Genomic DNA, 27,969 nt, shown 5'->3' on the forward strand with positions numbered 1-27,969 from the left:
TCCTAGTGAGTATGAACCAGTTTCATTTTGGTAATGAATTGTATTTTCAGAAAGTTCTTATATTCATTTTTAAAGTGTCCCCTCACTTTGAGCTCTCTGTTTCTCATATATGGATTGACAAAAGCAGTTTTCCTTAATTTCTACGATATCATTGCAAACCTCTATTAATTTGCCCTGTGGCCCCCTCTCTTTGGAATGAGATGTTCAAATATTTTACAGTTTCTTATTGTCCTTGTTTTCTTAATCTTTTGGTCATTTTGTTTTTTTTTATATGGCCCTGAAGAATATTTCTAAGGTCAGCATTGACTGAAAAAAAAATGCACAACCTAAAAGTTGAGAATTACATTTTATTCTGTGGACTTTCTGAGAACTTAAGCCTGGAAGACAGCTTCTTAGACAACTCTGAGGGACTGCTCTGAAGAGGGAAGGGAGGAGTCAGGACATATAGGAGTTTTTGCAACAAAAACCAGGTAGTCTGACCATCAAACATCAAAAGATTACTGTTAATTCAAGAAAAACCAGATAAGTTAATGAATTTAGCACTTTTCTATGTTTGGGAAGACACACATCATTCCTTTGATATGCACCTTAACTACCTTGGGCCAGTATCGTGTTTTTCTCCATCCTGAATCCCTTCCAGGTGCACAATTAGGGCTTCTGCAGTGGCTGATGGCTTCATGGCCCCGACCTCCTTTGTTTACTGATATGGTAAGCGGCCTTCTTTGTCCACGTCGGTCACAGTGCAGAAGACCACAGTTTTAAAAAGAAAGAGAACGAAAGAAAAAGCAAGCGCCCTTCCCAACCCCCTGCTAGCGGACGGGGCTGTGGAAACAGAGGGACTAAATGTGGGTTGATTCTCAGTGGCTTCCAGTCTGTCCTGGAAAAAGAGGGAGCAGATGGTTTCTTAACTAGCCTTTAGCTGCTTTCAGATGAACTTTCTTTCAAGGGAGGACATTTCAAGGTTTCACTGAATAGGCATTTTTCTCTTTCTGTGCTTTTTGCACAGCAGCGGGTAAACTGAGATCCCTTTAAAAAGTAAATATTTTAAAATATGGGAACATCACTTACAACCAAATGAGTAAAATTTGGCGAAAAACAAGCATGTCTGTATCGGATGGAACGAGGGCCGTGTGTACACAGCACAGAAGCTGCTGAGGCTGGTGTGAATTCAGTTCAGTTGGAGTCAGAGCAGAGAGTGGGTGAAGCTGGGCCTTTGGATAGATTGGTCTTATGGACGCAGATGATCCATGCTTGCCTAGCCTGGACCATTGGTCTGAACAGAGTAGTGAGCTCTCGGCATGCACAGGAATATTCCTGTAATGCTTGCAGAGAGACAGTTGTGTGTATTTGTTTTGAAAAATTATTAGCATCATTAATGACATTTGTGAAGTACCTGCCCTGTGTTCAGGAGACTCTAGCTTTTGAAGGGTTAACAAACTGCCCTGGTGATCTAGGAATGGCATCTTCTACCCTGTGATGTAAAGGAACTTGCTGATTTCATGTCAGCGCAACTTAAGTTAGGACTTAAATCAGAGATCGGCAAGCTTTCTCTGAAAATGGGCAGAGAGAAAATATTTTAGGCGTTGTGCGCTGTACTGTCTCCGCCATTGTTAGCGCCAAAGCCGCCATAGACAATCCCAAACCCTGTTAGTGTGGCTGTGTTCCAATAAAACTTTATTCGTGGACACTGAAATTTGAGTTTCATGTCAGTTTCACCTGACACAAAATGTCATTCTTCTGATTTTTCTTCAATCATTTTCAAGTGTAAAAGCTATTCTTAGCTCAGGGGCTGTGCAGAAACAGGCAACAGGGCCAGATTTGGCCAGTGAGTCTCAGTTTATGAACCTTATGGAAGTCAGAGCTTCCAGGAATGTTTATTTTTATTTATTTTTTATTTTTTTAATATCCAGCCGTTTATTTATTTGTTTGTTTGTTTTGGCTATGCCACGAGACATGTGGGATCTTAGTTCCCCAACCAGGGATCGAACCTGTGCCCCCTGCATTGGAAGGGCAGAGTCTTAACCACTGGACCACCAGGGAATTCCCCAGGAATGTTTATTTTAATGCTGAGGTTCTCATATGTGTAGAAAAACTTGGATGCAAGCAAATTTAAAAGTATGTTCTATCAAGTTACTCATGAAGGTTTGAATGTGAGAGTTGAAAGTATTTCTGGCCACCTGCCTCAGTATAATTTGGCTGTTGCATTTAATGGCTTCAAGAAGGCAGAGCTTTAGGCAGCAAAGTGAGCCTGCCAAATAGGAGAGGATGATGGAGAGCTTTGAAGCCCTGGCACTGTCTGTGAATTCTTAAATCATGCATTCGTACAATTTACGCATTCATTTCCTCTTCTACAAAATGTTTGCTCCTGGAATTCCTATAGTTTTATTGTCAGTGAAAATCTTTTTTTTTTTTTCTCTCACAACCGTATATTATAAATTCTGAAAACCTGGCATTTCATGCCATGTTACTTTTGAATGGCTTTAATTCTGCAATTTTATACACCTCCTTTTCTTCTAAATTTAATTTGTTTCCAGCAATTCTGCACAGAAAAGGAGCCATAATAATTCTTGATTATTCCCAATTATCTTGTTATCATTTAATACAAGAGAATTTTACTACATTTTAAGAAGTATTTTTAATCTCTAAAATATTTTTTTTCCCCAAGTTTAACTTTATAATACAGCAGGAAACATTTAACTACTCTGTCCTAATTCTAGAAATCTTTTTCTGTCTAAAATAAATGGTTTTTCCCCAACTTGTACTGCAGTAATAATTGAACTATTTCCTAGTTCTGGAAACATCTAGAACATTGAAGTTTTAATATTATCGTTGACTAGCACATGCCAAAAATTTAGTGATAACCTAATAACCTTTCAGCATAAAATCAATTCTTGACCATCTCAGTCTTCTTGGCCATCTCAGTCTTCACCCTGACAAAACGTGGCAAAAACATGATGTCTTATTCTACCAAAGCATCCAATAAGAGCATCTAATAATTTATAGAGTTAATTATATCTGTTCCCCACTATCCTGACTATGGAAGCACCTCGCTGTGGTGATAAAGATGCCTTTTGCTTTAGGACCTCAGGCCTAGGAGCCATGCAGGAAACCTTTGCTTCCAGTCTGTCTGTTGCATGTGTTCCTTTGTAAATCATGGAACAGAAGAGCCAGAAGAGGCACTGCTTTGGCTTGTTTAGTATAATCGCTCATTTCAGAGAAGACACATCTGACACTCAGAGACGTAAGGCTCCCACTGAGAGCCGTTTACAGTCAAGATTAGAAGAATCCAGTTTTACTGATTCACCACGGTCCAGGGTTCTGTCCAGAACCCACTTGTTCTGGCGGCATTGTCCTGCCTAGTCTCTCCCGGTTTCTATCTAAGAAGTCAAGGAGGTGTCCCCGAAAGGCTTTCCTGTTCTTAATCCTCTATCCTGCATATATGATGTAAAACAACTGGGTAATAACAAGCAAAGCTACAAGGACAATGAGAAAAGAGAGGCTGGATAATCCAGGATCGTACAAACAACTCTCACACAATCAAGAATTGGTCGTTGTGGCACAGGTGATAACTGGCATAAATGAGAAATGAGTAAAAATCGTGTATTGCATTTTTCAGGTTAGCGCAGCATCTATAATGTTTTAACAGAATGTCCTAGACTTTGGAGTTTCTCTCTAAAACCCTCTAGAACTCAAATAAAGTCAATGGGAAAATGAAGCCATGAATAGCAGATGTTACTAAAAAAAATCTTTAAGTTTAGACTGAACAATACTCTGGTATGTTTTGGGCCTTCCTTCATACCCTTTTAGTCAAAGTGAAATAACTGTTTTCTGTGGAAAATGTATATGTTATTCTGTATTTTTGTGTGTATGAAAGATACACACCTGTATTGGTTTGCCAGGGCTGCAGTAACAACATATTATGAAATTCGGTGGCTTAAACAAAAGAAACATATCACCTCACCTTACTGGAGGCCAGAAGTCTGAGATGACGGTGTGGGCAGGGGTGGTTCCTTCTGGGGTCTGTAAGGGAGACCTTGTCCCGTGCCTCTCTCCTAGCTTCTGGTGGTTTGCTGGCCATCTTTAGCCTTCCTTGTCTTATAGAAACATCACTCTGATCACTGTGCCTTCGTCTTCACGTGCCGTTCTTCCTGTGTGTATGTCTGTATCCATATTTCCCCTTCTTATAAGGACAACTGTCGTACAGGGTTAGGGGCCCATTCTGCTCTAACATGATCTCATCTTCACTAATTGCATCTGTAGTCACCCTGCAAGGGTATGACCTTCCAAACAAGGTCATACTCTGAGCTGCTGGGAACTAGTATTTCAGTGTATAAATTTGGGAGCGCACAGTTCAAACCATAGTCACACCCTTCACTGAGACACTGCAAAAGATAACTGCTTTGTTCACTGGAACGTTTCATGCAAAGACATTTCTTGAGCTCAGATAATTTTATTAACAGTTCATGTGTTTGAACACTGAAGGGCAGTATAACACTACAAATAATGCCACAAGAAGTGTGTGGCTCAGTTACTTTAGAAGTTGGATTATCATGATGGCTTTGTTTAAATACGTTTTATAAGCATAGCTGTTGCGTCTGGTCATTTTAACCTTATTTGTATCTGACGAGACCGAATATTAGAGGCAGGCTAGAAACTTGAGGTTGTCTAAATGACAGACAAGGAGAGAACCTCAATGTTGAGATTTACGGTGAAAGGTTATGCCTTTTCTATGGTTTTAAAGCTTTAAATGGCCGCTCATTGTGGCAGTTCACGCTTCCATTTCATTTCCTTTAACGTCAAGGAAGTCGTGATTGGCGTGGACACATGTTTCAGCGTGCGGAGAGTGTTCGCTCGTCTGCTTGTCAGGTGTTTCGGAAGAATGTGATTTTCAGGGGCTGTAAGGAGATAGCTTATATTATATAGTTACTGCACTGTATTCTTCACATGTGAAAGGAAACTGGATAACATACAGACGGAAAGTAAATGTCATTTTCATGTACTTTGGTTAGTGTTGATTGCAGTTCTAATGCCTCATGGTTGCCTGACGTCTGACAGCCGTTAGATGCAATAATTTTCAGTATGAAAACAGTACAAGGGGAAGACAAACTGGAAACTGCTGATTTATTTTGCCTTCTGTGCCGTGATCGTTGGCTTCTCTGAGAGTAATCTTGGAAGTTTATGCTTCACCAGCATTAACTTCAGGGCTGCATACAGTTATTTGCCTTTTGCTAAACACTCTTTCTGTGCCTGATGCATGTCCTTGCATTATCTTATCCGGGATTTTTTCTGCCACCTTGGAAGATGGATGCAGATTTTCATTCTGTCTATGAAGAACAGGTGATTTCTAAATGTTGAGCAATCGGCCTAAGTCACCCAGCTAGTAATGAATGGAATTGAGTTTTAAACCTGACGTTCTCTGACTCCAGAGCTGCCATTCAAACCTTTTCAACCCATCCAAAGCTAATGGTATATGCGTTGGTGTTTTGTGAAATGAAACTTAAAATATAAATGTGTAAACATAAGCATGTTGCCATGCAAACACTGAGAGCATCTCCTGGTCTTTAATAGATGTTCCTTAGATAAAGGGACCAACCCTTTATATGCTGTTAGGGCATTCAGAGTAATCATGACCTTGTGACAGAAGGCCATCAGTACCATAAAACAAGTTTCTGAAAGAAAGAAGAATCATGGCAGCTTACTTTTTACTTGTGAAATACCTAATAAATAAAAGTCAACCATTAGAAATGATTTGTGAAAAACTTTGATTTTGGGGGCTTCTGGTGGCACAGTGGTTAAGAATCCGCCTGCGAATGCAGGGGACACGGGTTCCAGCCCTGGTCTGGGAAGATCCCACATGCCATGGAGCAGCTAAGCCTGTGCACCACAACTACTGAACCCACATGCCGCAACTACTGAAGCCCATGCTCCTAGAGCCTGTGGTCCACAAGAGAAGCCACTGCAATAAGCAGCCCGCGCACTGCAATGAAGAGTAGCCCCGGCTCTCCTCAACTACAGAAAGCCCGCACGCAGCAACGCAGACCCAATGCAGCCAATAAATAAAAAAGAAAAGCTTTGATTTTTATCCTCTCACCTTGATGTCATAGGTCCCTAATCTATTTCGCCAGATAGGTGAGTTTTATTTACTCTGTTTCCTTCCAACTAGAGCTAACATTTATAATAGTTTTTAGTGGCCCTGGTGATTTTCACATTTGGGCAAAGCAGATGTGACCAAAAAGATTACTGCATATGACTGATTCTTTTTTTATTATTATTATTTTATTTTATTTATTTTTTTTGGGGGGGTACACCAAGTTCAATCATCTGTTTTTATGCACATATCCCCATATTCCCTCCCTCCCTCAACTCCCCCCCCCCCCCCCCCCGAGGGACCCTTTCCCTTGAAAGGTGAAGCTGGCAGCTTTTCAAACCATGATTTACCCTTGTAACCAGGGATGACTTAAGGGACGGGAAAGTGAGGCAGAATGTACTTTTGGTCTTTGTTGAAGGGGTTTAATTTTCTTCCATCTCTACGGAGCTGGTCACACTTGCTCTGAAATTTCCAGTTATAGATTGTCCACATCATCTGTTTCTCTCTTCTCTCCCAGGAAGAGGGAAAAGAGAGTCATGATCAGGGATGAGGATGAAAGGAAGGACTCAAAGAACAATCTCAGTTGAGAAATCTGCCCTTTTCCCAACACACCAGAGTCAGACAGGAGGATGCACCCCCAAGTGTGCCCATGGGACACACACACACACACACACACACACACACACACACGTTTTTTCATGGGCTCCAAAGTCCAGAAGTGGTGAGTCTTGACTACAGGCTACCTTGCCTTTGGAGATTGCTAGAGTTGGAGTGTGATGGCCTCCCTTGGACTTTTGGCACAGCCACAGGGACTGGCCCTACGCACATGAAGCGTAGCTAAAGGCCACTTAGTATGGAATTCTCCCCCGGATAGTGGAAACTGCCTACCCATGGGTTGAATCCAGGACACAGGTGCGTTTTATTTGGAATACACAATGTTTTTTTTATAAAAAAATGAACTTGTTCCCAACTTTTCAGAATCGGGGACTTTCAAATAAAAACCTGATTTCACTTTCTCTTAGGAGATCAATCAATCTAACAACACTGGGCTCACCTTCCTGCAGGACAGGTGTTGAGTAGGTGAGAGGAGGGTTGCGGTTTATTACAGCCCACACCAATTTCCTGTTGTCTGCCTGTGTTAACTGCCATTTTCCGCCCCATTTGCACTGGGTTTTATGCTGCTTGGCCCACTTCACTGTTTGTGTTACCTTCCAGGCCTCGGTAGGCATTTGAAGTCGTGATGCTTTACACCTACAGCTCATGCATTGTGGGGAAATGGCAACCAGCCCTGTGTTTTTCACGTAACTCTGTGTGTAGATAAAAAAGAATTATAGAAACTCTCATATACATAGTATAGGATAAAGACAAGGAAGAAATATTGGCCTAGAGTGTTTTGGTCACCATATATAATTTTTTTAAAGGCCATTGAATAAAGAACGTCTCCAAGTATGTGTTCATAGTTGTATACCCATATCAGCATTTATTTATAAAAATATAATGTTTTGAAACTGAGCCTTCATTGGGGCTGTAAAATTTTTTATCTTACTATTGCCATGTATTTCAGGCTTTTCTCAGTTTTGCTTAGATCTCAGTACAATTATGCAAAACAGTATTATCATTCAAACAATTCCAAACAATTGCAGAGTGTTTTCATTAGCAATTTAAAAAACCTATTCTCAAATATATTTTTAGAAAAATACGTATTGTTTTTCCAATAATATTTTTGATGCTGTATAAATATTTGTCTTAGCTGCATTTGAGTTGGGGTACAATAAAAATAGTATTTTCATAAAATAATTTTAGAATGTAATTTTGAGTTACATTTGGACTGAATAGTACTGGGATCATTACGCTCAATTAGAAGTGGGTAAGCATCCACTAAGCAGAACACTGACCAATATGTTACATATAACACACAGGAGACAAAAGGCTGTATCCTCAGCTCATTTAAAAAATCTCTAGTGTTTTAGCCCTGCTCCCATTGTGGAGGTGGTGGTGGTGATGATGGTGCTACCAGCGGTGATGGTGGTACCAGTGGTAATGGTGCTCCCTGTGTTGATGGTGACCATGGTGTTGATGGTCATGCATAAGGGGTGATGATGGTAGTGATGGTGATGATGGTGATGGTGGTGATGGTGGTGATGGTGATGATGGTGGTGATGGTGATGATGGTGGTGGTGATGATGGTGATGGTGGTGATGGTGATGGTGATGATGGTGGTGATGGTGGTGATGGTGATGATGATGGTGATGGTGGTGGTGGTGATGGTGGTGGTGATGGTGATGATGGTGGTGGTGATGATGGTGGTGATGGTGATGATGGTGGTGATGGTGATGATGGTGGTGGTGGTGGTGGTGATGGTGGTGATGGTGGTGGTTACTATCATTTTGGAGATCTCAGATTTATGGGAATGTCATTGTTTAAGAAAAATCGTTTACTTGAGCAGACTAATTTGAATCATATAAAAAAATCCCTTTTAATGTCAAACTATAAATTCAGACAAGTAGATTAGAAATAGAAATAGAAAGATTAAAAACAACCAACTCCATACTTTAATGTCAAGCAATTTACAAATTTTCCTGGCAGAAGCATGCTTCCATGGCTTTGGGAATATCATTTTTTGCCTGTAACCTCAAGTGACAAGCCAGTGCACAAGAACATAGAAGGCAGAGTGTTTGTCTTTATATTTTTATCCTTCAAATTGATACCAATTCTTTGGATTGTGATTTTCTTGCAAACCTTTTTAAAAAACCAGGTCTTACCAAAGGGTACTTGTGAGCCGTCAACATAATGATGTTAGTGAAGTCTCTGTAGGACCTGGTACATCATAGGCCTTTGCATTGCTCCCAGGCTCCTTCTGAAATATCAGGGGGGAAGGTCATAGAACCCTGATTCACTGGTCGTGTGCACGTTGAGTGACGAGTCAATAAAATTGCAAGAGAGCAGCTAGGTGCTTTAAGTACATCTTTAACTCCTGATCCAGAGAAGCCCTATCTGAGAGTGCTGCCCTGCACAGGTTCTGTGGGCTGGGTTTGGTCCTCTGAGTTTGGAGTCCAGCCTTTGTGGTCCAGGCTTCCTAATTTAGCTGCACACCAGGAGCCCTGCCACAGAGCATCTCAAGCTAGCTTCTCAGTGACTCCTTTCCTTTGTCCTAAGTTTAATTTGCCCCCAGCCTGTCCTGTTCGTGGTGTTTCCCAGGCTCATAAACATTTAGTGGAAGCATCTCAGAGCATCACTTCTTTGTCCTTCATCTTGGCATTCACAGGCAGGGACCCTGCTCCCCCACAAACACAGGCACATAGAATAAACATGCATGAAAGAACACACTTTCGTACATCTTTTTTTGAAGATGTAATTGTTTTTGAAGGAGCTTTGTATGGATGTTTCTAGATCAAAATTTGCGTTGACTGAATCCAGCCCAGAGGAAGCTTTTGTATGGGTTTGTTTATGTGGTGTTGCAGATATTTTTTTAAGCTGGGGGATATACAATTTGAGAACAACTCTTATTTAGGTATAAAATAATAAAGTGCTGCAGGGAGACACGGTGCCTGGCGCTGCTCACTTTGGACCTTCATTATCCATTTTGCCACAGTCACCACTGATGTTTGCCTGGCCTGCGTCCCTCATCTGTGTTCTCTGGCAAGCCTGGGCTGGACCTGTGCTCTGACTTTCACCAAGGGCAGCCAGAGCACCTCTCGACCTTGGCAATGAGAGCTTGCAGTGTTTCTCAGAGTTGTTTGGAGCTACCATTTTGCTCAGTGCCTCTGTTCAGACGTTAAGCAGACAGCTAAGTATTAACTCTTGGTGCCACATTTTCCTCTCAGGGATTGTTTTTCCTCATCTGCTCTGAAAAGCTTTGTATGCATTGGCTTCCTGTGTCTCATAATAGTTTTATTTCTTCTTTTTCCAATGATCATAGTAAATGTTTCTGCCCAATTAGAAGCCAAGTCTCAACCTCCACTGCGTATTTACATGGATCTTTTAGAAGATCTTTTCAGCAACAGCATGTAAATTTAACTCTTTTTTCTAGCCCTGAAAACAATATCTTGAGTCAGGCTTGTCAAATAAGCCAGTTCTTGGGTGTGGCAGCCCGCAGCTTGAACTTCCATTGTCTTAGTCCCTTAGGGCTGCTGTAACAGAATACGGTCATCTGGGTGGGTCATAAACAACAGAAGTTTATTTCTCACGGTCCCAGAGGCTGAGAAATCCAAGACTGAGTGTCTAGTGAGAGGCTGCTTCCTAGATGGCCGTCCTTTTGCTGTAACCTCACCCAGCAGAAGGGGCAAAGGAACCTTCTCAGGCTTCTTTCATAAGGACCCTAATCCCATGACCAAATCACCTACCAGAGGCCCTACTTTCGGAGGCCTCTGAGGTCAGCTGTATTCTCCACACCCCTCTTTCCCAGATGTTCAAAGATTTTAGTATTCTATTCTTAAACGATGGCCCCAGATTCCTCAGCATGAGGCTTGGCGCAGAGACCTACGGTGCCTGACCAGCGCCGGCACTAACAGTAGTAGCCGCCCATTCCCGTGCCCTCCCTGTGGGCCAGGGATGGTGCTGAGCACTTTACCTATCTTCACTCATTGAATCCTCAGGAACTCTGCAAGAGAAGTATTGGTAACCCCATTTTATAGATGAAGAAACTGAGGCTGGGGATACTTAATAGCTTCCCAAGGTCATCTACCTATTAGGTGGCAGAGCCAATGCTCCCGGTCAGTATTCGGTACTAGAGGGTCACTTTACACACAAAAAAAAAAAAAAAAAGAAGAAGAAGAAGAAAGAAAGAAAAGAAAAGAAAGAAGCAAAAGAGATGTTAGTATTAAAAAAAAACAGGATAAGTAACGAAAGATCAGTCATTTAGAATAGGTTGCTGTCCCGTGAAGGATGATGACCCTGTATGAAGAGTACACTCCTCCATCAGAGAGGATGCTCCGAGGCGGGCTGCCCTGGCTGATGTCCATGTGAGGCAGTGGCTGAGAGCACACTCAAGGAATAGGTGTACTTTCCGTTCCATAATTGTTGGGACTTTTTTTTTCTGGTTGACCCAGCAAATTAAATTGCTTGCATTTCAAAGAAGAAGGTTTTCTTTTTTCCATTTCTTTTAAGCATCAGTATGTTATTGCAATGTTTGCTCCTAGCCGATTCTGAATTTGAACAATATTACCCACTTCTGCAAAAAAAAGGTCTTAGAGCTTCAAACTTGTAAAAAGCAGTTTGAGGATCTTTCTTTTCTTTTCTCTGTTTTTTATTATTATTATTTTACTATTATTGGAATAATGTATTGCTTTTCTTACTGGCTATATCTTTTTCTGGGGAAGAACCAGAGTTTCTTGAAAGTATTTTTCTTTATTAGAAATTTCTAGCTAGAAGAGGAGTTATAAAATAAGTTGTCATTTGCATAAGTTTGTCATCAAATAAATGGAAAGGTGATAAAGGGACGATGGAGAATGTATTTTTGTGACAATAACATAACACATTCCTAATAGCTGGCTCTAAATGAATTGTAGGCATGTGTTAGAACCAGAAAGGTATGGAATTACTTGATTATACACAGGAAAATTCACAATGATTGGCATAACAAGGCTTAGTGCTAAGAGTTGAGAAAAGAAGCCAAGTATGGAATGAAACTGGAAGAGAAATCTTCTCAAAAGTAAGCTTTGGCAGGAGGAGGGGGCCTGTGTGCCAAGTTTTAACCGAGAGCTAATTATAGTGGTCATATTATGAGTTGTGTAGAAAGAAGATTGTTGATTCTTGTGCCTTAGATACACAGGTGACTGGACTTTTTGACAAAGGTGTAATTATTCCTTTTTGGTAAAGGTTATCTCATCAAAATGTAGATAACAGAACCTTTAAATCTACCCTCTTCAGCTGGTATCAGGAAGAATGAGAAATTATAAAAAATGAGAAATATTTTTTAAAAAAAGAAAATTAAAACAGAAAGGATAGCCCATACTCAATGGTTCCAACAAATGGACTGAATTTTTGGCTTTTATTTTTGTGATTGTTTGAAATTTCACTTAAAATACACCGAATAGGTGACAGTGAAATATTTTAGTGTCTCTAACACCAGGAGACACCTGATAACAGCAGAGTGTCTGCTATGGCTTCAAACGAATAAGGCCATGGCTGCAGAGATATCCCTTATTTCGTTGGTAGAGGGCGCTCTTGTAAAGAAAATCTCATCAGACAGGCGCTGCTGAGAATCTCGCACAGTTGCCTGATGTCAGCGTCACCATGGAGATCCCGTTCCAGTGAGGGGGAATGGATTCCACAGTCCTGCTTTGGAAATGTGTAAATAGCAGATGCTTTTATTGCCTTTGTTTGAATCTCTGCCCTTGCAGAACAACTCAGACCGGAAGCTTAGAAGAGAGGAAGTCCATATTTGTCTGCTGTGATTTTTTTTTTTCCCCTCCGTGTAAGCAGCTTGGTCCCCTGGGACGAGAGGGCATAATGACACGTTAATGGGAAAGATATGAATTCAGGTTTCACATAAAGAATGTCAGAAAACTGAATATGTTTTCCTCGAGTCAAAGAAATAATTCAAACTTGGTTTAATAATTTTTATTAGACACTTTATTATTAAGCTATTAATATACAATATATGGGATAACTAAATGGTTTTACCAACTGAAATTTATAATACACAAATGGAAGGGTACATGTTTCTGTGAATTTGAATAGACTTGTTTTCCTGAAACTTGGTAGTCAAGAGCCTGCATTTGAATTCTAACTGACCAGGTTTCAAATTCCTATTGATTTTCTGTTTAATCTGGCTAAAATTTTTTTTTAATCATACAGTAGGGAAAATAATAACTTCTAACTGTTGTCTAATAGTCTGTCTCTTTCATAGCAGAGATGCTTCAATGTAACAATGTACATTGAAGATTAAGTGTAGTAATGTAGAGAGAAAGATTCTTTTTGCTGTATCATACCAAAAAGAGAATTTTCATCTTTTCCTTATATCTTCATCATATAATTATTGTGGTAAAACAGAACCATTACAGAAATGGATCAGCAAGAGAATTTAAGTAACGGGTCCATCCAAGTGTGTAACATGACTGTGGCAAATCTGTGCTCAGAACCTACATATCCTGATCCTCATTCAAGGCTTTTTCCAGCACATCTGGCAGTTGTAATCACCCATGTTTTTGAGATACAGTGGCTATGGTATCATTCCAGTCCCCACCAGGGATAAACTCCAGTGCAGTAAATGGAGCGTTTTTATTTGGGGTTAGATTTTCATATAGTAACCAAAGTATTAGGTAAGAACTGAAAATTAATTGATGGACTATTAAACATTGTGTGCTGTAAACTGATTACCTCTTTTATGAATTGTATACAATACACATATAATTTCTTTTCTAGTGTAGGGATGTTTCAACAGAGGCCATTTTCTCAGAGAAATACAAATCTCTGGTTCCCACAAAACTAAAAGTTGGTGACAGAGACCAAGAGGCCCTGAATGAGACAGTGGTTCACAGAACTATATGTACGTGCGGTAGCAGGTGAACATATTTGCAGATGACTTTCACAGCATCGTTTCAGTGGAAACCTGATGGAGATCAGAGGCAGGAACCCAACTTCTTTTTAGCAACTTCTGCCAGTTTTGTACCAACTCCCTGATGTTAATTCAAAGTGTGCTTGGAACCAAAATAATTATACCCATAGAGCCCCTATTCCCAAAGTGAGAAGGGGCCCTCATGCTACATTTGACCCAAATCTACTTAGAAAAGAAAGCTGTTGTGCCCAGGAATTACATACTATGTTTTTTAAAAAAATGTTTTGTTTATATTAGGTATGCATTTGATTTATACTTATTTGGAAGGAAAACTGTATTTGGGTTAATAAAAATAGCTAAAATTTATTAAGGATTTATTCTCTTCAGATTCATAGTCAGATTCTTAAAACAACCAGCACAATAATCGGAGGCACAAAAGAGGTTAACATCTAAGGGGCAGCGCTGGGTTAATGCAGAACCCGGGCTTAGATGACAGGGCTGTGCTCTTGGGGAATCGTGCCAGAGCAGGTGTTCCCGTTGTGCCACAGAATCACACTCAGGGAGGTACTGCCTCTGCCTTAAGTTTAGGATCTTTAGAAACAGGGTTTCCTGACTTGCTCAGCTCGGTGGTAATTGCAGAGCAAGAGCTGCTCCCCAGCCAGCTGACTCCAGACCCACCACAAACCACTGGCAGGTAATGCAGGTTACTCTGCTGAATTACTAACTCACCACAGCGTCAGGAGTTCTTTGGAGTGTCGGTCTGCGCACATGTGTCCCGCAAATGAAGAGGGGAAGGATGAGGGCAGTCATATTCTCAAGGCCTAGCACGGTGGCTGGCAAATAATAGGTGCCCAGCGAACATTTATTGAACGATGACTAGGTGTTCAGTGCAGGGGTCAGTCACTCTGGAGTGGAGTGGATAGAAAAGGTAAAGCTTGGATCTTCAGCTGAGCCTTGAGTCGTAGCAGGGATTTGAATAGGCAAAGAGTTAGTAGGAGGGGATACCTACTGGGAAAAAAAAAATTCATACCAAAGCCACACACGCATAGGAAGGACAAAGCCTCTTTCCAAGGAGAATAAGTAAAGCAGATAAATTGGAACATGTGTCAGGTTAGAGCGTAGTACTTAGATGTATCCGTTCATCTGTCCACCCACCCATCCATCCATCCATCCATCCATCCATCCATCCATCCATCCATCCAGTGCTTATTAAGTATCAGGCACCATGTCATAGCTAAAACTACCAAAAACTTGAAAAATAGGTTGGAACCAGATTTTGAGGAGTCTGGAATGCAAAGGTCAAAGATGAACTTTAATTTGATGATAAGTCATTGATGCTTTTCTGAGCCACGGAGGGAGATGGCGAAAGTTTATTAAGAAGGAGATTAGAGAATAAAGTAGGATCAGTGGGAGAGAAAAGAGGTGGGAGTGAGAAAAACCATGAGAGGGAAATGCCAAGGTCCACAGGTAGGAGGCTGAGCTCTGGGCTGGTGTGGTGATGGGGTGATACGAAGGGGCAGGAAAGGCCTGGGTTTGGGAGACAGTGCAGAGGCAGCATCTGTGGCCATGGAGACAGTGGAGGTGGGTGGTTGGTGACAGTACCAGCTCTTCTGGGGGTAAGAGAATGATGGTTAAACAGGAACAGGTTGGACTTTCTTTTCTCAAACTTCCTATCTCTGCCTTTGCATCTTCCCTGGATCTAATCTTGATGGATGCTTCCAGCATCTGATACCTACCAACCAGAGAGTTCATGAAAGAACAGGTCAGCTGTCACTGTCTCATTGTAGCAAGGAGCATCATGTTTTGTTTTGTTTTTTTTTTAATCCATAAATGGAACTTATTTCTCAAAGGTGGTTACCACACTGACTTTTGAGAACCTTAAACTTAGGAAGGAATAACATTGTATAGATTTATCAAATCAGATAATTCTGTACAACATTGGTTTTACATTTCTCTGTCTTTTCTAATCCTTTGATATCAGAATATACGGTAATGCCTAAAGGAAAATTCTCAAAGTATACTGGCCTGGAGAAAACAGTTATAAATCTTCCTCTGTTATTCTTTATTGCTAGATGGAATACACTTATGGGTACCTCTAGATCAGTGATAAAGAGTGAAAGCATGGATAATTGAAGTGCATAGATTATCCTAAATCCATCTTTATTGTAACCTTTTGTTTAAGCCTCCTTTGCTGTCAACTCTTTTACCAAGGCTTCTAACAAGGAGCAGTTTTATAAATTTGAATTTGATCTACTGACCACACCCACCTTCTCTGGTGGGAGGTTGTGAGCAGGGAAATGGCTAAATGAAGCCAGAGCAAAAAACATAGAAAACACCACAGTTTCTGACAGTTGAACAAATGCTTTGATTTTAGTCACTGAAAATCGAGAGGTAAATGAATGCACGTTGCTTGGCATTGAAAGGACTTTTCCTTGTCTTTTTTTGTGCTGGGTGATGACAGTTACTTTTCCTTAACCATCACTGCATTCCTTTTATTTTCTTGGAATCGTTGAGTTGGAAACATCAAAAGCTCATCTTTTTTCAGTTGCCACTTGCCAACAGAATTATACCTAAACTGTCCACGCTGCATCGTTGTCTGTTCTGTTCTCTGAGTCTCAGGCTGGGAGGATGGTCATGGGGATATATGATGGGTGGGGGTTGGCTGGCAACCTGCTTATAACACGTTATAGTTTTCCTAGTTATTTGCCCACTTAGCAGTGGCATCAAATAGGCACCGGTATTTGAATGTGATCTGGCTGGCCATCTGATGTTCTAAAATGCAAATGATGGGAATATGTGGAAAGAAAGGAGAGTTTCTTTTGGAAAACGGTATTTTTCATCCATCAGAGCTTTGTCATCGTAAAGTTTGGCACAGAGCCTGGCACGGAGTAGGTCCAGCATAAATGTTTGAATGAGTTAAAAATTAGCCAATAAATATTTATCAGCTAGAGAAGTGTGGCTATTCAGGAGTGGGGTGAGTAACTTTTGTTTCCTTTGTGTGTTCTTTTCACGTATGGCTGTCAGCACGGTACCAAAGGGACCCTGTCAAACACAAGTCCTACCATGCTGGGTGAGAAGAGTTCCAGAATCAAATAAGTCTGGGAAACACAGTATTTTTCTATCATCTCCTCCTTGCACTTGCAGTGTACATTAGCACATTAAGGGTTTTTGAGAAGACCAGAAATAAAGAAACCTGTTTATGTTGGATAAATATTGGGTAAATATTTCCCAAATCTCTTTGTCTGTAGGACCCTTTTTGGCACATATGCTATGAATCACGCTCACTTTAGGAAATACTGCTTTTTTTGGGTTAATTCACATTTTGCCTGAATAAGACGCAGTCTCCCATTCTCATGCATTTTTGTATGCATGTGTGCTGTATGCTAATGGACACATAGTCAGCACAGTGTGGACTTCCGCACATAAAATGACAACAGCCTGTGTAGGGTTAGCTGGGATGATACCCACTCTGATAGAGAAAGCTGGGGTTGGGGTGTTGTGTCATGAAGGTAAAAATGAACAGGGTCGTGGTTGGAATCTGACAGAGAGAGTGAAACAGAGAGTGGGTTCTGAAATCAAAGAGCCTGTTTTTACGTCAAGTAGATGATCAGAGCTCCTGACACACGTCTTAAGATCTTCGGTCCATCTTCCTCAATGATTACAGTTTCCCTCTTAAGTCATCTGTGTTTTCAAGCTTTTACAGACAGAATAAGCACTGACAAGCAAGGATGTCCCTCACTCATACTTAATGCTTACTAGCAAACTGTTAGAGAAATATCATTCCAAAGGCCTCGGCCAAGTGGTTATTTGGAAGTGAGAGATTATCTGCGAAAACTATCTGATGCCTCCACAGCATTGCATTTGGGATTCTAAATGATGCTGTCTTCTCCCAACTTACTCCTGTAAGTCCTACAGCATCTTTGACTTGTCAGGGTCATGCTGCAGGAACTGACAAGGAGCAGAACCCCAGAGGTGCTCTGAGGATGAAGCTACCAGCAAATAAGGAAGGGGCTCATAGGAAACACAGACCAAAAGTATCTCACACATCAAGACACAGGAAGGCTTGTCTCTGGTCCTCAAATACGCAAGGAAAAATGCAATAGATAAATAAGAAAATCTATTTCATGCAGCTCTGAGTGGTGCCTTCAGTTGACTACTTTACGATCTGCTCCAAGTGGTCAAAGAAAATTGAAAATAGAAATCAGCAGTGTTTCCGGTGACTTCTGCTGGCATTATACATACTGCGAACAAACAAATATTATACCACACAACCATGTATCCACAGACAGCAGTAAGCTTGACAGTATTCATCTGGACCACATTTACTTGAAAAGCAGCACTTAGCTCTCAGAGTTCGTATTGGAGAAGAAGTTGAATAAATATCAAAAGGTTGTTTTAAAACTTTCCCTTTGTGTGACTGCAGGCTGGGGAGCCCACAGGAGTGTTAAAGTTTCGCTTAGCTTGAGTGAGGGCATACAGTTCCTCTGTATCTAAATCTCAGAAATAACAGACTTTTTTCTATTATTCCTTTTATGAAGGGTAACATTTTTGTTTTAACTAGAGGTGGAATGGGTCTCAAGGAGATTGTTATATTCCTGTTAGGATACAAATATTTTTCTCCAGTTGTTACCCCAGTGGTCACTGTGTGTATCGCAACTACAGCATCAGTTACTAGAAAATGTGTTTGTTGCTAAAATCAGATGCCGACGTTTACAGCTATCAAGGACTAATTACATTTGGAAGAGTGAAGGAGCGTTCCTTTTCCACATGTTGCTGCATCCACTCTGCTATGAAAATAAAGGGCTCTTACCTCATAGCCTATTGATATATCAACTAATAAATGTGACAGTTACCGGTTCTATTTTCCTTATCCTGTCTTCCTGCACCACTGAAACGGAACATGTTTCTTACTAGTAACAGATGCTTGAAACCTTCTTTTGAAATTCCTCTGGAGAAGCTGCCCTGTTGATTCCATTAGATGGGAAGTGGCTTTATGCAGATGTCCACTTGCAGGGATGCATTGTTGTAATTGCTGTTCTGCTGACCTCTTGCTGAGTGCCATGCTTTTCTCTTGTAGGTGATGTGCCTTCAGGACTTTTTTGGTGACGATGACATTTTTATTGCATGTGGACCGGAGAAGTTCCGTTACCAGGATGATTTCTTGCTAGATGAAAGTGGTAAGGAAAAAAAAAAAAAAGTTCAAAACCAGGGGAAATTTGAGGCAGCTTTCCAAAATGAGCTGCACCAGGCCAAGATTATGTCAGCTCGAAAGCTACCAAATCAGTTTCAGATCCTCAACCAACATGGCTTTTCCATATCTCGAATTTCTTTGATTTTTTTTTTTTATATAGAAAACAGATGAAATGATAATTGGAAAGGTTAAATCATTTAGAAGAGTAAATTACCAGTGGCTAACTTATAACCATTTCATAACTAAATTGATGTTCTATAGAAAAATCATGGTGCAGATTTCTACATCTTTAATTATATATTTTTCTCAAAATGCATAGTCGAAAGATATGTAACTTAAAATTATTGAGTATATATCTAGACTCAGCTTTCACATGGCCTCCTTTATCGTTTAGGTCTTAATAAGAAAGATGTTTTGCATCCTTTTCCTTTAAATATGTCAGAATTTGTATGTCATTAGTAACTGTAAAGAATCAAAAAAGAGGAGGAGAGCTTCCTTCCTTTAAAAATGAAATTTGATTTTTTTTTTTTTTGCAATTGATAGAGAAGGAGTAGTTGATAAAGAGGGAAAGATGCATCTTAGGAAATGAATGTGAAAGCTTGTAAGTTCAAGATTGATGGTTTTTGATACCATAAATCATCTTAGAATCTTACCAGCATCACAGGAAAGATTATTGCCCTGAACAGAGAGACCTTTCCTTGATCTTATTACTTCTGATTTAATTAGGGACATAGTACATATTTATTGACAATTCAGATTGTTGTTAGTTGGAAATACTTTTTAAAGTGATAATAAATTTCTTGCTTAAATGAACGCAGATACATTAGTGAGCTTTTGACCAAGTGGATGGGAAATACTGGAACTCCAATATAGCTGATGTACCATGCACGCAGAGTATATAATATGCGTATATACATATCAGTTCCATGCATTTAAACACACTACAATTATTTCATCATTTTAAAATGACTTGAGGTTTATAGGGAGGTATAAGAATAAGAGAGATTGATTCTTTATCATGAAAACTTTAAAAGCTCAATAAAAGTATATATATAGATATATCACTTGAAGAGATTTAAGTTATTGATATTTTTGTTGAAAGGGCTTAATTGAAAGAATGGTTTGGTATCTCTTTCCCTCTAAATAAGTTTTCTCTAAATACCTTCCCTCTTTATCTCTGATAGACTGTCCTTGGGGGCAAAGATTTGTGTAAATATCTCACACATATAATGTCCTTGGGGAGGGTCTGCCCCATCCCACTCCTCCTTCAGGATAAGGCAGCTTTGCCATTTTGGAAAACAAGCGAAGGTTTGGAGTCAGGCAGAAGAGCTGGCAGCACAGTTTTGAGAAAAATGAACTGCCTTGACTTTCAACGTAAAGAAAATAGCTGTTTCTGATGGAATGGTCCGAGAGACCAGATGCATTCTGAAATGAAAGATTCATTTGTTGCTTTGATATGGAAAGCAGCCTGTCAGACTCGAACTGGAATACAGTTCAGTTTCAAATCAGCAGAGTCGGCCCGGGGTTCCCTAGCCCTCCATCTCTGCGCAGCCCCCAGGTAGACTTGGAGCTTCTCCCCTCCCCCGCCTTGCTTGGTGTGGCCTTGGGGCTGGGCTTTGCCTCTTGGCAATGTGCTCTCCAGCCGGGATGCTGCAGCCTACTGTGTTCATCTGCAAAGGTGGGCAGGCAGGCTTTCTGAAAAGTACAACATAAAAATCCCTTGTAATTCCCCTTTAGAAACTTTTCTCATTAAGAAGAATACACGCACACACATGTACGCACACATGCATCAGGAGATACTGCCCATCACGTGTGGCTTGGCCCCGTGAAGGACCACTTCAGACTATTTTAGTGAGAAAGTGAGAACGTCACATCCTTTCCTGGGATGAATATACCCTAAGCATCTCTTGGTGTGAAATACATTTGCTGAGTAACAGTGTCCTCCCCCAGCCTCAGAGAAACACGTGGATTGGGGGAGGGGGCAGAGAAGAAGTCTAAATTGAGATTTTACTTCCTTGGATGAACCTACCCTGAGACTAAATTCACACGTTGACAACTGCAATTTCCCTGTTGCTTGTACAGCATGTTCTGGTGCTAATCTATTAACATTTGAATCTTTTTTTAAGTGCTCTGAGCATGATTTCGCCCAGCTTATCTGTACTTGCTAAATGGTATTTGCACGTTGGGGCTTCATTTGGCCTCTTCCATAGGAGCTTCCTGAAAGGCGTGTCCGCAGGGGGCCCAGACATCCACTGGATTAATGCTGGCGCAGGGCTGTGCTTGATTTAATGGTGCCAAGAAGTGCTCTTTTGCCACAAGGCAGCACTTTTATTTTCTCTCTCGAGATTAACCCAGCTCCCAGTGTGTTCAAGGTTAGCAATAATACATCCCCCTAATTACTGCTGGGAAAGCTTCTGGAGACGGCTCTTAAGGCCTTTGCAGGGAGGCGTTCTGCCATTACAGACGTGTATTTCGTGGGGCTACAGTGGATCAGATCAATATTAGAAACTGCGCAGGAGCCTCCTTCCTCCCCTGTTTTCACGAGGAAAAAAATGCCTTCCTGCTTCCAGCTCCAGAGGTAATCATTTTAGCGCTATCGTCATCCATCATTGGATTCTTAGCACCTTCTCCCGTGGTGGGTGCAGCACTATATATAGAGGCAGACTGGCCGACGGATCCTTCCCCTGCATGGCTCGTGGTCTAATTTGGAAATGATGAAACATAGTCAAGGAAAATGCCAAATTGGAGACAGGAAGCTTCGCAAGGTTTTGCTTGTATATTGGTGATAAACTGACAGACGTATGATTTGTTGCCACTAAAAAGTGAGAGGATTTTGTTGAGAAATGCCTGCCTCCTACCTGGGAGGGATAAGTAACTTCTCGGTGAGGATCCTGTCACAGGATGTCACCTTCTGTCCGCTCCCCAGCTTCAAAGCCAACACCCCCAAACTCACCTGGCCAGTCTCTTCATCCACGTACTTCACCCCGGCCAGGCCTTCCACCTGCTCAGGAGTTTAAACCTCACTCGTCCTTTTTTTAAAAAATTTAATTGTATTATTTTTGTTGAAGGAGAGTTGATTTATAATGTTGTGTTAAGTTCTGCTGTACAGCAGAGTGACTTGGTTATGTATGTATTTGTGTGTATATATATGTGTGTGTGTGTTTGTACATTCTTACTTATATTCTTTTCCATTATGGTTTTTTATCACAGGATGTTGAATATAGTTCCCTGTGCTCTACAGAAGGACCTCGTTGTTTATCCGTTCTCTATATACTAGTTTGCATCTGCCGATCCTCGACTCCCACTCCATCCCTCCCCCACCCCACCCCTTGGCAACCACAGGTCTGTTCTCTATATGTGTGAGTCTGTTTCCGTTTCGTAGATAGGTTCATTTGTGCCGTGTTTTAGATTCCACATGCCAGTGACATCCTGTGGTATCTGTCTTTCTCTTTCTGCTCATCCTCTTTGTTTACCAGTTCCCGAGTGCTCTTGATTCCAATGTTAATGGACATGACCTCAGACTTACATATTTTTGCTTGAGGGTTTTGTTTCCTAGGGCCGCCGTAACAAAGCACCACAGTGGCTGAAAATGACAGATGTTGATTCTCTAAAAGTTCTGGAGGCCGAAAGTCCAAGATTAAGGCATTGGAAGGGCTGTGCTCCTTTCAAAGGCTCTAGAGAAGAATCCTTCTGGGCCTCTTCCTTGCCAGCAATCCTTGGCATCACTAGCTTGTTGTAGCATCACCCCAGTCCCTGCCTCCGTCCTCACCTGGGCTTCTCTGTGTGTCCAAATGTCCCTCTTCTTGTAAGGATACCAATCACTGGATTAGGGCTCACACTAATCCAGTAAGGCCTCACCTTAACACGATTGCACCTGCAGAGATTCTGTTTCAAAGGTCACGTTCACAGGTACCAGGGTTAGGTCTCTGATGTATATATATACTTTTTAATTTAATTTATTTTGGCTGCGTCGGGTCTTAGTTGCAGCACGTGGGATCTTCGTTGCGGCACACGGGCTTCTCTGTAGGTGTGGCGTGCAGGTTTTCTCTTCTCTAGTTGTGGTGAGCAGGCTCCAGGGCCTCTGGGCTCTGTAGTTGTGGCACGTGGGCTTGGTTGTCCCACAGCACGTGGGATCTTAGTTCCCTGACCAGGGATGGAACCCGCGACCCCTGCATTGGAAGGTAGGTTCTTTACCACTGGGAAGAAGCCCCATGACATCTCTTTTTTTTTGGGGGGGCACAAATATTGTTTGGAGTTGTCCCGATTTTATTTGAACTTGAGGTACAAGTAAACCCGCTTTTCTGTGTTTGTTTTGTCCTGTCTTTAGGTTTGCACAGTTATAGCTTTATCGTAATTAGAATACATAAACAAAAGGGCTGACAAGGCTGCCTCCTCCTTACCTTTCCTAGGTGGGATCACTCTCTGGAGGGACCAGAGGGATGGGCTGAGAATTTCAGCAGTGCACTTGACAGAGCCCCTCTTGAAATCCCTTCGACTAAAGATGAAAACGTACAGTCTGAAGGATAGAGGTGGTTGTGTTTTTAATTGATTGAACCGCCTTGTCCACAAGTTATCAATACTGATTTAGAGGTGGAATATGCTGGGAGAGATCTCTGTTAGAATTGATCCCATAAGGTCCCTAAAGGGAAGGGCTGTTTGTTGGCTGAGAGTCACACCCCAAGGTTCTGCCTTGGATTCTGCATAGTTTAGCATTGTTAGAAATGCCCGTTTGAGAAAGTTGATGGTGTGTGGATGAAATCATCTCGGAGGGGAGCTAATATGGTAGAAGACAGATGAGGATCCACAGAATTTTAACAGGATGGATTGTATCTAGGATGATAAAATTGAATGGGCTTAAACAAAAAGGAGTGCTCTTGGGATTTTTTTTTTTTTTAATTAAAAACAAAAAAGCCAGCACTGCAAGCTTGGTTAGGAGCAATGTATGTTAACAGTAGCCCATGTGAAAGTTACTTTTAGTGGACTGCAGGCTTATTATGAGATGTGGCTCCTTTGCTGTATTTATTGTAGGCATATCATGTATTAGAGCTCCTCTGATTGAAGATGGCAAATGTTGACTGAAACAAAAATTAAGTGTTATTCAAAATTCACAAAACTTAGAAGTATGATAAATCCAGCATAAAAGTATAGAACAAACTTAAATAATTGAGCTCTCACATAACATTTCCTGTTAAGTTTGTAGGGCTTATACTTCTGAAGGTATGAAGGTTTCAAACTGCACTAAAACTTGGGGGAGACACGTCGGGTCCTATCTTTGGGGAATGCTAGTCCAGCTTTTTCCTGCACTAGACAGACCCATCTGGAGTATAGTGTTCTTTTCTGGATATGTGATTCTAGAAGGGACATTTCCTCTCTTATGGACCCCCACGGTGTCAGGTACTCAGGGTCCACTTGATAAATGTTTCTAGGAATAGTCCATCTGGACCACTTTCCAAGGACTCATGTCCTGAATGAGATGCACCAGACGCTACATCAGGCACCATGCACCACAGGATCCTGATTGATTTCCCCAACTCTGGGTGATAGGAAAATAGGGTTAGAACCTAGCGTAGGAGAAACAGGGACAGGGTTAGAAGACAAAGGTCTAGCCCAAGCTGCATGTCCTACTTGCCGTGTGGTCTCTACGTCTCCAAGCCTGCTTTCTGTTCTGTAAAACACCCTTTCTTTTCCCCCCTGGGTTGTAATGGACCTCAAATGAGATAGTAAATGTCAAAGCACGTTCAAAACTGTGTTCCTTGTTCCTCAGCGAATGATGCTAGTGAATGACACCCCAGCTGAAACAGACCTCCTGGTGGGTTGCAGCTGGACTCGGCCACGCAGATCCATTGGCCGGGCTGAATTGGAGGCAGATGTTACCAAGATGTGCTTTTGGTGCTCTTTAGAACAAAAAAAAAAGTGATTATCTGTTGCTTATTTCCGACTCTCAACTTTAATTCCTGTAATGGAGGTAAGAGGAAATTAAGTGACCTTTGAAGATATCCACCCTTTTCTGGAGGGAATTTCTGGAAGATTAAACCAAACCACATTTAGAACCAGTCAGACTTCTAAAACTGACAGTGTTCAGGAATCCCAGCCCTTAGGTCCACGTCGATTTGGGTCAAAGGGATTCTGATGGCCTGGCTGCTCTGTCCTGTGGCTGGTGACACTGAGAAACCGTGAGGTCATTGGAAACACTGGGAAGATGCTCAGTGTCCGGATTGACCAGACCTCCTCACAGAGTGGCTTTTGAGCTACTGCTAACAAAATTCATTCATTCTTTCATGCATCCATTCATTTGTTCAATAAGCTGAGCTAACTTACCATGTGCCAGGCAGTGTGCTAGGCACGAATAATCGTAGACAGTGACACTTCCGTGAAACAGGACCCTCATGTGACTTTTAATATTGCTTACGTCTAAAGATGTCAAGCATCTTAGGTGCTGAACTGTGGCTCAGGATATTAATTGGAGTTTGCTGTTCTTGTGTATTTTATCTCTTTGGAGAAACATCGAGGTGAAATATCTGATGGGTCACAACAGACTGACAATTCTTTGTAGATTTGAATTTTAATTGGATTATGTGGCCAGTTTAAATTGAATCTGTGGGCAGATTTCTTTGAGATGCGTGGTACCTGGTGCTGGAATACTTTGTTTTAGTAGATGTTGATGTTAGAAATGTACAGTTCTTATTTCAAAAAAAAAAAGTATAACTGTCTTGCTGAATAATTGCCAAGTTTCTGTGACATTTCATTTTTGGATAGAAAATCTGGTGTGTTTTTTATGAGTTCCAAACAGAGAGCCCATTGGCTAATGTGCTTTGCTCTTGTCAGCAAGTTTGCATTTGCCTCTTAGCTGTGGAAAAACTAAAGGGGTTCTGGAGACTTCCTCCACCATGGCGACATTTTAGCTCATGTATAAATATAAAGTTCCCTGGAACATAGTGATATTTTCTAATTTAATCCACTGCCAAGCTATGGAGACGTATAGATACTTTGGAGACATATAGAGACATATTATACTTTGGAGACAGAATCGAACTCAAGTACAAGCTAGTTCCTTTGCTGCAAATAGATGACTTTCTCCTTAGGAAAGCAAGACATTGTATAACATATGCAATCTTTTCTTTACACTTTCCCTTTCAGTCCTCATGGGCTTCTTTTTATTTATTTATTTTTATTTTAAAAATTTATTTCCTTGTTTATTTATTTGCTGCATTGGGTCTTTGTTGTTGTGTACGGGCTTTCTCTAGTTGCAGCGAGCAGGGGCTACTCTTCTTCATTGTGGTGTGCAGGCTTCTCATTGCAGTGACTTCCCTTGTTGTGGAGCATGGGCTCTAGGTGCATGGGCTTCAGTAGTTGTGGTGCGTGGGCTCAGTAGTTGTGATGCATGGACTTAGTTGCTCTGAGGCATGTGGGATCTTCCCAGACCAGGGATCAAACCCGTGTCCCCTATATTGGCAGGCATGTTCTTAACCACTGCGCCACCAGGGAAGTCCCGAGGCTTCTTTTTCTTGTGTTCAGTAACAGTGACACCTGACTTGTTCACATGGAAAAGCCTACAAAATATAACATTGAGAATGAATCCTATACATTGAGTCTTAGAGATCATGAGTTCACCCTCCCTCTGCACAGCACTGCAACAGTTGTTCATCCGTCCCTAACTAGAACCATCTGTTCTGGCAACTTACACCTTTATAAGAAGGCCAGTTCCACTGTCCACTAGTGCTGATTTTTACTAAGTTCTTTCTTATATTGAGCCCAAACAAATCTCTTGAGCTTGTGCATAGTGGTCCTAATTCTGCCCTCTAGAGTAATAAAAACCACCTACTGCCTTCATTCTTAGAATATGAGCTTTCCTCCTAGACTGTCAGGATGATCAAAGTCATTCACAGTAAACTATTTAATTTTCCTTTCCTTCTAGACCAAAATGTTCCTAAATCTTCACTCTTCTCCCCTCCTTCTCCCATCTTTCAAAGGAAGAAGAATCTCTCTTCCTTTCTAATGGCAATGACAGTGTTCTTGACTTTGTCTTTTCTCTTATTTGTGACTTTGCCTTATCAGCATTCCCTCCCTATTGTTGTTTACCCTGGCTCTACAGTCTCTTTCTCCTCAACTCATGGTTGTGCCTAAATTTTTCTGTTCCTCAAAGAGCTGTCAGTCATCTCATCAAAGCCCAATGCCCTTTCTGTCTCTGCCAAACAGCTTAAACAATATCACTGTCCTTGAACCCTCCATCGCCTCATCCTGACTCATTTTTTATACCTTTGGGTAAATGGGACACTGAAAACACAAGAATCATGGGTCTTTTTTTCCTTAAAAAATTGTCTTCCACTATCTTTTATTTTTTTATTATTTTTTTATTCTTTTTATTTTTTGGGGGGTACACCAAGTTCAATCATCTGTTTTTATACACATATCCCCGTATTCCCTCCCTTCCTTGACTCCCCCCCCCCCACTATCTTTTAAATTTATATGGTGGTGAAAGTTCTTCTTTTGCCACTAAATGACACGTGGGCAAATCTCTCAAGACTTTTGTGCTCCCTCCTAAGATAGTAAAGAGTGTCATGGACTCTGCTAGCTGCAAATCATTTTGCTAGTGCAAAAGTGGAACTAACCAGTCCCATGCAATAGTCATTCCGAGTTGAAATTCTTTGTCCTTACCTATCTGGGGCCCAAAATAGTGAGGTCTTTCTCTGAAGAAAAAAAAGCGGGGTTGATACTTTCTCTCCTATTTACTTGCGGCCTCTGTGCTGTTGTTGATCCTTGCAGGGTTGGAGTAGGGAAGGCGGCAGAAGAGCAGGGCGATGAGGAAGGGGCGGAGAGTCCTGCCTGACTGTGTTGTGCTGTGATGGCCCGGACTCTGGGCCAGCAGATGCCCTACGAAGCCAGCTTCTCTTATTAGTGTTTTCATGGATTCTTCAAGGGCTCTCACTGGGAACTTTCTACTCTTCTTTGATGTGGTCAGTTCAGTTTCTTCCAGCATTGGATATGTCTCCCTCAGTCCTTGTTTGCCAGAGCTCTCCCTGTTGGCTTCAGATGATCCTCTAGGGAAGAATTTAAGTTATCTTCATGCCAGCTCACTCTCTCAAATCCGTCAAAACACTCATATGCCTTTTGCCCCAACAACAAACCACTCAAGGCAACCAAATCTCCTTTATTCTGCTGCCTAAGGTTCTCGGGGGGAAAACCAAACATTCA

At 41.3% G+C, this 27,969-nt stretch overlaps 1 protein-coding gene across 4 annotated transcripts in view; it reads left to right on the plus strand.

The window, feature by feature from the left end:
* Positions 1-27,969, plus strand: part of DCLK1 (doublecortin like kinase 1) — a 324,120-nt gene that overhangs the window by 150,503 nt on the left and 145,648 nt on the right. For 3 of the 4 annotated variants that reach the window (XM_057707600.1, XM_057707601.1, XM_057707602.1), the window contains exon 4: positions 18,664-18,763. In XM_057707600.1, coding sequence (XP_057563583.1) covers positions 18,664-18,763 — 100 coding nt within the window. Of the gene's footprint in view, positions 1-18,663; positions 18,764-21,987; positions 22,115-27,969 lie in introns of those variants that run through there. The other variant, XM_057707604.1, reaches the window with a different exon arrangement.

Source organism: Hippopotamus amphibius, chromosome 14 (genome assembly GCF_030028045.1).
Source record: "Hippopotamus amphibius kiboko isolate mHipAmp2 chromosome 14, mHipAmp2.hap2, whole genome shotgun sequence".
In the NCBI taxonomy this organism is placed as follows: domain Eukaryota; kingdom Metazoa; phylum Chordata; class Mammalia; order Artiodactyla; family Hippopotamidae; genus Hippopotamus; species Hippopotamus amphibius.